Source organism: Charadrius vociferus, unplaced genomic scaffold, assembly GCF_000708025.1.
Source record: "Charadrius vociferus isolate BGI_N301 unplaced genomic scaffold, ASM70802v2 scaffold722, whole genome shotgun sequence".
In the NCBI taxonomy this organism is placed as follows: domain Eukaryota; kingdom Metazoa; phylum Chordata; class Aves; order Charadriiformes; family Charadriidae; genus Charadrius; species Charadrius vociferus.
This window is the reverse complement of record NW_009647220.1, coordinates 103,003-114,095: the sequence shown is the minus strand read 5'-3', so window position 1 is coordinate 114,095 and position 11,093 is coordinate 103,003. Positions and strand designations below refer to the sequence as shown.

The 11,093-nt window shown below is 42.7% G+C and overlaps 1 protein-coding gene across 1 annotated transcript; it reads right to left on the bottom strand.

The window, feature by feature from the left end:
• Positions 1 to 1,590: 1,590 nt before the first annotated feature.
• GGCT (gamma-glutamylcyclotransferase) lies at positions 1,591 to 10,933 on the bottom strand. Its single transcript, XM_009879601.1, has 4 exons — positions 10,862 to 10,933; positions 7,575 to 7,720; positions 4,260 to 4,395; positions 1,591 to 2,038 (listed from the first exon to the last, which is right to left on the bottom strand). Exons 1-4 carry the CDS (start codon positions 10,931 to 10,933, stop codon positions 1,889 to 1,891), a joined length of 504 nt encoding a protein of 167 aa, XP_009877903.1. The 3' UTR covers positions 1,591 to 1,888.
• Between the last annotated feature and the right edge of the window lie 160 nt (positions 10,934 to 11,093).

Below are 11,093 nucleotides of genomic sequence, written 5' to 3'. Positions count from 1 at the left end.
CACCCCCCCTCCCCAACACGGAGCTCCCGCCTCACACACGGTCTCTCCTCCCCAGTGGGAAGCGGCTCCTCCCCACACAGGCATAGCCGAAGGCCTCTTCTGTTTCAGGAACACCTGCCTTTCCCTCCCCACACCGGCATGGCGGAGGGCCTCCTTTCCCGTGAGAGGTGCCTGGGGGTCCCGCTTCTCCCCAGCCCTCAGTAGCTCCCACCATTTTCCTCAAGAGGGGGAAATCAAGTAGCTCCTGTCAACTCCCTCCAAGGAGGGTCTCAGGGCATCATTTTTCCATTTTCTTCTCACAACAGTGAAATACCTATTTAAAAGCTCAAAATCCCCAAAGGAGCCTGGTAAGGGTAAAGCAAAGTGCTGGTGTCAAGGAGTGTGTTCGTGTACAGTTTTGCCCTTCATACTGAAGTCACAGCCATTAAAAATGCAAATAGCCCATGGAAGTTACAGTTACATTTCCACACGGCCAGCATGCACTTATATCAGCAACACCAATATTTCTTGAAGCGTGCATGGAACAGACAAGGGAGAGGTTTTGGTAACTTTGGTTTTATTTCATCAGTTTCAGACCAGACAGTGCGGATACAGAAAGTACCGTGTGTTACTGCAGTCACCATGCCCGACTCTGGAAATGGGCATATGGCATCAGGACAGCACCTATACATCCCTGACAGAAGTTTACTGAAAAATTTTATGCAGAGAAGACACAGTAGGTCTATTACTTTGTCATTTGTTTATCTAAGCAGTCACACAGTGACACTGATTATATCTTACACCCTTCTGTACACTAAGAGAAAAAAATCCAACACCATACAGAAGATAAGCCAAAGTTCAGTTGTTCAACATCTTCCAGGTTGTCAATTTCTCCTTGTTGTATCACCACTCCCCCCCCCCGCCCCCCCAAGAGCTTCCAGTTTTGCAGGAGATTGTCAAAGCTGGGGGGACAGGGGGGAAAGCCAAGTCTGTTCATCTGGGATTTAATAGACAAACAAAACCATGAAACAAGTGTGCTAGGACTCACAGGAGACTTCCTGATTTCACTGGACGACACCAAGGCCTAGATAAGCAACAAGCCAGTCAAAAAGGACATTAAAAAAAATTGGAATTATCTAACAAAAATGAATTCTTAAAAAAAAAAAAAACACCACCAAACAAAAAACAAACCAAACCACATCTGATGGTTATATAACCAGTTCACCTATGATGATTACAAGACATAGAAAGAAGGAGGTCATTATGCTTTGAATGACATCCTTTGTTGAATGTTGCCTTCAGGCCTGGTTTGCCTTTTGGACTAACACTTAAAAACATGGAGATTGTTAAAAAAAAATAATATTACTTTTCTTTTTGTTAACTATAAAAAGAGAAACAGGAACTTCATAGCTTCAGATAGGTTGGGCTTTAAACCATTAAGAGAAGCAACAGAGGAAAAAGTTTATTCATGGTTTAGAGCTTTCAGTCTACTCTGCATCTAACAAATATTTTAAATTCCTGATAATTGTGTACACAACATTTAAGAACGAAGGGCCTGATCCTGCAGCCCTTATTCCTCAGAAGGCAACAGATGCCAATACCCATCGAGATGGCCTTTTTCTTTTAAAAAGGTCAGTAAACGAAGCACAAATTTGCATGCAGCACTGCACGACAATTACAGAAAGATAATTTATAAATCTGCAAAAACTTCAGCATGTACTCAAGCTATACATACAATGTGAAGAAGTTACCATTGTCAATGTGTCTTCAGACTGCAAATTATGTCTAATGGCTTACTGTAGATGCACAGCAAACTCATCTTTTCTTGATAAATAAAGAAACTGCTGATCAGCACAGTGAGGAGAGGTATGTAAATCAGGGTGAACGGCCAAGCAAGTGCAGAGGTATTCTATGAAGAATTTATTTTCTTTGCTTTGATAGCAGCTTCAATCTCTTCCATGATTGGCACTGGTCCTGCATAATTATTCGCTTCAATAGCTTCTAATTTCTTCTGATATTCAGTTGGCAAGCCATTCTGTTCTGCACCCATGCAGATAACCTAAAAATCAGAAGGGGGAAAAAAAAAAAAAGCGCACCTTCAATAATAGCGTTAGGAAGGACAGACCCCTCCAAACATTTACTCATACAGAAAGAACCATTCAGTTAACATGAGAATTAATCCCAAATAATGCTATTTGTACTTAAAGATAGCCAAAGGCTTCTAGAAGACCACTGAAGACCTTAATAGCATCAACAAAATTACTCTGAAAAGGCTTGTAACTACCAAGGCATACCCCTAAGATTCTGAAATGGTACTAACAGGCACAAGACTACACAAGTAAGCTGCTATTCAGTTATGCCTTTCTTTCTTCCAGGGAGGAAGAGAACTACTTTTTATGCCTTTACCCAGCCTTAGTATCACGTCTCAGTGAGAAGCAGCATACATTATTGAAATTATTTTTAAAATTAAACTGTTCAAATCCAAAGCACACCAGCATGGTTGTAGTAGACAGGTTATGGAGTAACAGAAACCTAGCTTAGTCAAAAAGCACACCCTTCTCAAACCTCCTAATCTTCCCCCCCCCCCAAGTTTTGGGTTTGAACTGCAGAGCATTTTATTCCCAGTCTGTTTCACATTTTCTCCAGTGTAACAGGCTGACCAGTTTCTCCCTTCCCAATACAGACTCTTGTGAATATCAGCTGAGAAGGAAACCTAGACACATTTCATGGTTATGGAGTAACAGAAACAGATACTTAGCTTAGTGAAAAAGCACAGATTCCTCAGAATTTCCTACCACAGCTTTCCTTCTACATACAAAAATAAACTCCAGTATTGGGGCAAGAGAAAATAAGTGACAGTGAGAGGAAAAGAGCAGGCTATAGGAGCCAAGGCTTGAAAGAGACACCAGCAAGTTCCCATACAGAAATGAAAAAATAGATTAAAATTCAGATTTAAGAGCTGACACTATTGTAAATACTCTTTCATGCAATCAACAGCCAGGAAATTCAAGGATGAGGTGTCTAGAAAAGATGACCTTTGCCACAAAAAGTACACAGCAGTAGGTGGATGTAGATCACTGTGTGCAGATGCACTCACCTGCATTAAATTTTCAGCTCTCCTGCCTGGTCAACTTAAACAAATAAAAGCTGGGGGAACAGGGGGGCAAAAAGAGAACTAACAACTGACCCTGACAACAGCAGGAGGGAATGTTTAACTAGATAAAGTTGCCAATATTGGAAGTCTGCTCTTACAGCACACTAGCGAGAGCTGACACACAGCAGCAGACTATGTATTAACTGCTAGAAAAGTCCTAAAGATCTGTCTTGACAGGAAGCAGGAAGACAGGGGGGAGGTTTGTGAAGTAGCAGAGCCTGCTTTCTAAGCAAGCTTTCTCTTCAGAAGTCTGGCAGCAGCTAGCCTTAGCTATGCTCCTAGAAGCTGATTCATGGGAGCCAGTTCCTCAGTTAAGAGAAGGCTACACACTTGGGATTTAACAAGCTTAAGCCCTGTTTCTTTGCTTTCGGTAGAAAAAAAGTCAACGTGTTACAGTGATGCCTATCTGCAATTGCTAATAACTGCACAATTCCAGACATGCAGTCATGCCACCCGGGGCTAGGCCCACATCAGATCTCACAAGCTAAGCAGGTCAGGCCTGCTGTGTGACTGGATCATGTGTCTCTATACAGTCAGTGTGTTGCAGAACAGTGTTGAAACAGCTCTGCCCCACCAGCCGTCAAGTGGGAACCCTGCAGTGCTCCGCATTGTTGCTGGAAGTCCTGTGATATACTGATGATGCCTCTGGTAAAAGGAGGCAGGTGAACTCCCGTATTAAATGACAGTAAGATACTGCATAAGACAATAGGGATAATCCATGTCCTTGAGACTACAAGCCAGGTGGTGTATTTTCCCCACAGAAGCTTCTCTCTGTCCTTTTAGTGGAGTACATTAAATTTTCAAACAGAGGACTGCTGCATATATATGTAAACAACATCCTTCAGAAATCCTTGTGTCAGTCATAACTAATTCACGAGTTAAACAGAGGCTTCACGTAAGGCATAACTAAGCCAAAAAATAAAACTGATTTAGTAGGCCTTTAAGAGCTAGCCATCTTCTGCAAGGATCATTACACTATTACATCACATAAGGATTAAGTTATACCTTTACATTAGAGTTACTCATGCCTTCCATCCACTGTAAATAAAGTACTTATTAAATAGGACAGAAGTACTGCATTATATATTTCTGTGCATTCTCTCCAAAATGACAGTGCAATACTTACCTTTTTATACTGAGGAGAAGGGGGACCACAGACATAGTCCTTCATCTGGTAGCTTCGACAGGTAAGTACCTTTCCTGCTTGAGTGTGGACATTAACTTCTATTGGGACATAAATGCCATCTTCAACTCCCTCTTGCCTGTAAAGGACATATATTCCTTTCATGCCAAATAACTGATGCATCTTTTAAACAAACTGTGGAATTTAACATATGCGTTTATTATAACAGAATTCAAGGCAGGACACTGGTCTGCACTGTTAACAGACTTAAAGAAAAGCAAATAAAGCAAAACATATTCCAGTACTTTTTGTACAAAGTTGTTTCCCATCCAAAAATAAGTTTCTAAAGAAGCAGCAGCATTCCCTTTTATCATTTCAGCTCTGTAAGGAAAATGACTAGTGGTTAACTTGCAAAGAGAATACTCCTTGTGAATTAATTGCTGTGCAAGTCTGATAATCTACAAGAGAAACACAACCAAGATTATCAGAATTAATGAGCCAGGCACATATCATTATCTGAGCGGAAGGTAGTGAATGAAACAACTGCAAAGTTTTATCTTGCCCATTGTGTTACATTTGAATAAGGGGAAACTCGCACAACTCTTTCGATGCACGTTCCAATGAATAATCCAAGACAGCCTTTAATTTGCACAATGCATGTACAGCAACAATAAACTAGATCAAGGCAAAACCTTTTTTTTTTATTGGCAAAATCATGCTGCCTTAGGAAAACAGAACCAAACTCAAGAACAACGTTGCTCTTGTCTTTAACCATTAGCATTCAGCCACCAAAAGTCTGAAGAAATAGAAGTAAACGAGAAGCTTAAGAAGGGGGAGAGAGGCTTTATAGCACAGGCTTTATAGCACAATTAACTTTAGATGTGCTTTAGATATGAGTGGTAACAGGGGTTTTAACACTGCTCATCAAAACATCATGTTGACAACTTTCTTTCAAAGACTACCATTTCAAGTTACTTAACGTACACAACACGGGACATGTTATGTGAGCAACTAGGTTAAGTGCAAGTAGAGACTGGAAGCTAACTGTAGATTCAAGGCCAACAGACTGCAAAATAAGTCACATGGGTGTATGAGAGCAAGAAAGATGTTATAGTTAAGTAACATCCAATGCTAGGATATATTAGCAAAAGTAATGATTTAGTCCGTAACTTTTAGATTTGTGAAGAGCAGAGGACAAAAAAAAAAAAAAAAGCTGACCACGAGACAGCACGAAAATGCATTTGAAGCCAACAAGTTCAGCAGTCTAAGCAAAAAATTCCCCTCCCATACTTGTTTTCTATATATTACATTATTTTACTAGTATTTCAACTAACTACATGCAACATCAATTACATATTCCCTCCTCTGCTTCTGGATAACAAAGCAGAGACTTCTTTACCCTGACTGGGGGAGGGGGTAAGCAAAGAGGGGAGAGGAGGGGGCACATAGCGATATTTTTTTCTTTTTTTCCTTGATACATGGACTTTCCTGGAAATAACTTGGTTGAGAACTTACAAACATATCTGGTTGCGCACAGCCACAGAATCCAAAGACCTTCAGCATGAACACACACAAGCTCACTTGAGTTGGTTAGGAACAGTCCTTTGAAGAACACTATTGCCTGTTACTACAAAAGCCAAGAACTGGAAATGGAAGGAAATAAGGTGCGTTCACCGTCATAGCATCAATGAGGCAGCTGGAAAAAAAGCAATCTTTACTGTTCATGTCCATCCTGCAGTTTTTGGTGACATAGCAGTCAAATCTCTAACATCTTAGCCAGCATTAAAGTTTATCACCTGTCAAACAGATGTCAGGGATCTCCAGTTCTACAGTATGTAGACAACACTTCTAGAAGTCAAAATACAAAATACTGTCCCCATGGCAGGGGGGAAAGGTGCTACTATTAAAGCAGATGCTGTCAGACAGGATCTTTATACTTGTGAAGTTTACACTTTAGGAAAGCTTGGTAAATCAGGAGATTTCAGTAAAGGTCTGCAAAAAAGGGGGCAGGAGGTAAGTGCCAGTGTAAGCAACAGAGAGGGAACTCAGGAGTTCATAAAGCAGGGACACATGAAGGTCTCCCCAACCAGAAGCCCACCAGCCAGATGCCTTCCTCCTTGGGACTAACACTCCCAAACCAGGACATGAGAGTGCTAAGAGTGCCCATTCCTATGATGTGCTAACAGAACTTGGGCAACAGTTTCTGTTGTATTTCAGGTTCACCGTAGGCAATGAAAAGCAAGTTAGAACTTCCAAGTTTCATGGCCAAGGTTACAAGGACATGTCTACACAGCACAGTGCAGCCATAACCAAAATTGCAACAGTACCTGAGGCAGGAGAACTGTATTAATTTAATGCTTTCAATGGGTTTAATATGCCCTGCTTCCTTAGCCTCACTAGCCCAGATTTCTACTGGAATTAATTGACAGGGATGAATGGCTCTGAACAAATGAACCTTGTGTACCAGGAGCACCATGCTGTGCAGGCGGACCCCAAAAGCTGCAATAAGCACGTGACACCAGCCAAAGTTTTGGAGATTAAGTTCTAAGTCCTGCCTTAGACCCTGCAAGAAGTTATGCTGCTCCTTGATTTGTTTACCCAAGTGGTCCTCCAGACTCCAGCCTGGGAACAACTTGCAACAAGTTGCCTTAAACTTGTCTTAATTATCAGACACAGGCAGAGCATCCTCCACCATGCGTTGCAATGGTGCATGTAGCTTCTCCCATTCAAAGGGAGAAGCAAAACCACCCCAGCTCCCTGTGTGGATCCACCTCAAGTTCACAAAAGTTTGAATCCTCAGAAGATGTACAAAATAACTTCCTCAAAAGGTCCCTCTGCATGTATTAAAGATCTCCTCCTTCTCTACAAAGTCTTGTCTTCCTCCCTTCCTTTTCCACTACAATTGGAGTCTACAGATGTATAGAGAAAGAAATTGATGTCAGTCTCAAAGGAAACTCTCCCTAAAGCAGTGGGAAAAGTGCAACAGGACAAATACAGCGTTTACAGTCATTTAAGGGACAAGACATTGTGAGGACAGGGATTAAAAAAAGAAGGCTGACCGACATATCAGGTCCAGATCAAACTCCACACCTTGTTAAAATACGCCTAAGTAGCTTTAGCTTGAAAACAAAGCCATTTCAGTCACAAATGAGTTAGAAGTGAATACATGTACTGTGAAGTGAAATTCACGTATTAAAATCTAAAGCATCTTCTTGATTCCAACACCAAAGCTTCCACACAGCTCTTTCCCAAAAATTAACTACTACTATTCAATTGCTCGCTAAGGTAGTAGAAGACAGCAAAAGTTAAGTCACCTACTTATCCAGTGAACTTAAATTGCTAGCGTTCATTTTCCACACTATTCCCCATACTTCGTCTCCAGGGCTCTGAACAATGGTGGCTGTACCTCCATGCCAGACAGAACTTGTCCTGCCTTGATGATGGCCAAACTCGAGCTTAAAATCCTGCAAATGAAACCAATGCAGAGAATCAATTTCCACTTAAGAAACTGGCTATTCTTGACATGAAAGGGGCAGCTAAAGGAGAGTCTACAAGTAGGTAGTGGAGTCACAGGAGGAATGGACAGGTGGAATCTGATCCAGCTCCCATCTTAGAAGGGGCTGAAGTCAGCCTCTTCCACCTCTCCATGAGAAACAGGAACATAGGTCTGGCAGAGAGCACTGTTGGTAAAAGTCTTCGTCTACGGAGACCTGGATCAACATCCAAATCCCTCAGTAGGCTGGCCTAAACATTAGCTAACAATTTCTAGCAGTGAGAAGAAAGTGGAGGTAGCTCTTCCTCTAGAGTAGCACACATACCCAATTCTTCAGTAAATACAGCAGTGCTGAAGAAATCTCAGCTTCACTTGTCCAAGTTGGCAGTGACAGGATTGCTGATGTGCTTCTCTTCACACAATATGAATGGCCCTCGAGCTGAGGTGTGCCATGAAGAAGGGAACTGACTACTGCCTTCTTCTCTTTCCTCAAAAGACACACCTACCTGGTGCCCATTCCCTTGCAGCATTTGGTGCTGTTAAGACCGTTACCATGCAGGGTCCAGGAAAATAGTAAGGGTAAAGAAGCCTCCAAGATGGTGAGCTTTGGGTCTTGTCCTCATGCACTAACAAAATTGCCCAATTATAAAATACCATCCTGTGGATTTTCCAGTGTTCTGTGCCATCTCACCACTCAACTGGAACATTCTCGGGTATATTTAAGTCAAGGTGTATGCTTCCTTGAGTGACCTTATTCAGGTTTTTGCAACTTGAAGTGTTCTTTTAGAAATCACATCTCTTTCTTAAACGTAATATCAAATATTACTTTACAGGTAAAAGAAAATAATGGGTTCTTGCATTTTTCCAGAGTAATTTCCCACCAGACTCCATACACTCAGTTTCCTCTCCTACTTGTTAGCCAATTTGTGGATCCTTCCCTAGCAGTAGGGAAGGGAAAGAAAAAAACATCACCACAAAAAACAACCCACCAGCCTTAAGGAAGACTACCTGCTTAATCACAACAACAAAATCTGGCAAAGGCAAAAAGGATTAAAAACAGCAACAAAAATAAAACCTAAACGTATACAACTCCACAGCTTTGCTTATTTCTCATGATCACCCTCTTTAAGCTATTAGAGAATTTTGATTTGAAATATATACACATACATATTAACAATCACTTTGTGAGACACATTCTCTACTTGTAGTATGTCCTAACAGATATGGGGAAAAGGTTGCAAAAGTTGAGCAGTTGGAGGCTTATACACAGAACAGCACTGATCAGAACACTAACCAAATTTTCCTTTTTGTGTGTGTGTGATAATCAGCAGCCTGGCAAAGCCACACTATTTACTCCGTCAACAGAGTCATCTTCCTACCCCACAAAACGTCTCCCATTTTACTACTTTCACTAGAAAAAAGTTTACTTAAGACACACTAGTCATCAACCATTTGACAAACTGCTGCAGAACAGCTTTGCAGCGTTGGGGTCATCGGATTACAGCATGAGGAGGTCTCTGGACTAGACCCTGCAGACACTCATGCCCAATTAATTGGCACACAAGTAAACGGTCCAGTCAAGCAGTAGCCTGAAGTTATAGATGTGGACAAGTGTTTGCAGGGCAGCCCCAAGGAAATACTCCCATAGACACAAGTATCCTCACAGCAGCCTAGTGGGGAAAAAAAAAAAAAAAAAAAGCACACTGATTTTTAGTTTATTTCTCCAGTTACATTTTCTTGGACCTGACCTGCACTGAATATCTGCAAGGAGGTATATAAAACAGTCAGGTACCACCCAAAAAGGGCAACAGAGACCATACAGAAATAGGGCAATTAGCTCCAGTTCTGGAAGCAGGAAACCCTACGTTACACCATGTGGGCACTGGAGGGAAGAAACACACTAGAGATTATGTTGGGTCAAGAGCTTGGTCTTTGGCCCTTGTTCTAAGTACCAGTGTAATACTCTCTCTGTGCTTGTTACACGTCCCATTTCTTAGAGCTTTTGATTGAAGATTAACAAAGCTTGAAAAAAACGAAAACCAGAGGGAAGGGAATTTAATACTATAGTTTAGCATCCAAAGTACTCTGTTTACAGGCTATGTTTCTTTTGGTTTTTTTTTCAGCCAGCATGGTACTACCGTGGAGCAATTAACAGAAAACCACTCCAACCTTTGTGCACTCCCAAGCACGGGTGATTTTCCAGCTGGAAGCAAGGGAGTGAAGCCGCCCGGCGTTATCAGGGAGCACAGCAATCAGTCGAAGGCCAGCTAGAAAAGCTACCACCTGACTGTCAGCTAACCCGCAGCCTGGCAAGAGACGTTTACTGTGTCACCCAAAAATATACCCAAAACCCAAATGCAGAGCTGAAGCACAGGGCTTTCTTTTAGCTAAAGGTAAGCGCATGACACTACTGCTTTTCTCCTCACCTCCCAGGGCTGACCCTGCAAGGCGCTGGGCTCTGGCAGGTTCAGCTTCTACAGCGGTATCGGGAAGCACCTGGCACTTTACAGCAGCAGGCCTCAGTTGCCTCAGGTTGATTGTCCCAGGAGACACCACGTGTCTAACTACACAGAGTTTATTAATTACAAGTTTTTGGAACTTCTTCATATACTCTGTCTTAGCTTGTTTCCTGCCAGTTACCCCAAGAGAACCTTCAAGTCATCCTTAAGTGGCATCAATCAACGCTCTGTTCCACCAAGGACCCTTCCAGTTGCACAGATCCATACGTCAGCAGCTTAATGATCAGGAGCTCGTATTTCCAAGCCTATGTGGAAGCCAAGTCGATATACCAACATTTAATAACCCCAGACAGGGGAGAACCACCAGGGCACGGGAAGGTGCCACTGCAGTTGCACAGCACTGGGGGAAAGCTTGCATCCCGCCTGACACACAGCATGGGGAGAGCTCCTCGCTTGTAACCAGCATGGCAGAGGGGAAGGAGAAGCTTTGATTTATTTTATTTTATTTTTTTAAACGAAGCATCATCCTTTTAAAACCACCAGGAACTTGTCCCATCAACCCAACTGAGCACTTGCTACTTACATTTGCAGGTTCATAACTCTACACGCGGGGTACTGCCTGGCTTGGTTAACCCCAGTAAGATAAAACCCACAGAGGTGGGACTAATGCCAACACTTCTTCGGCGAAGAGCAGCCCCGACAACGGTCCCCGACCGCCACGCCATGACGTCAGGGGTGACGGTACACCCCCACCCACCTGAACCGTGCTACAGGCTGCTGCACCAGACTCCGTGCAACAGGGCCAGGCCCACGCGTGGCTCTACCGGGGCAAGGGGACCTACCCCCTCCCCGCGACACCACCACGCCGCCATCCCCCCTCCCCCC

What these genes read in the sequence shown, in the direction of transcription:
- GGCT (XM_009879601.1), bottom strand. Translation starts at nt 10,933, where the DNA reads ATGGCGTGGCGGTCGGGGACCGTTGTCGGGGCTGCTCTTCGCCGAAGA. An exon ending in TTGGCATTAGTCCCACCTCT is followed by an intron (nt 7,721 to 10,861) that starts GTGGGTTTTATC and finishes TTTCATTTGCAG; the next exon opens with GATTTTAAGCTCGAGTTTGG. An exon ending in AATTTAAGTTCACTGGATAA is followed by an intron (nt 4,396 to 7,574) that starts GTAGGTGACTTA and finishes TGTCCTTTACAG; the next exon opens with GCAAGAGGGAGTTGAAGATG.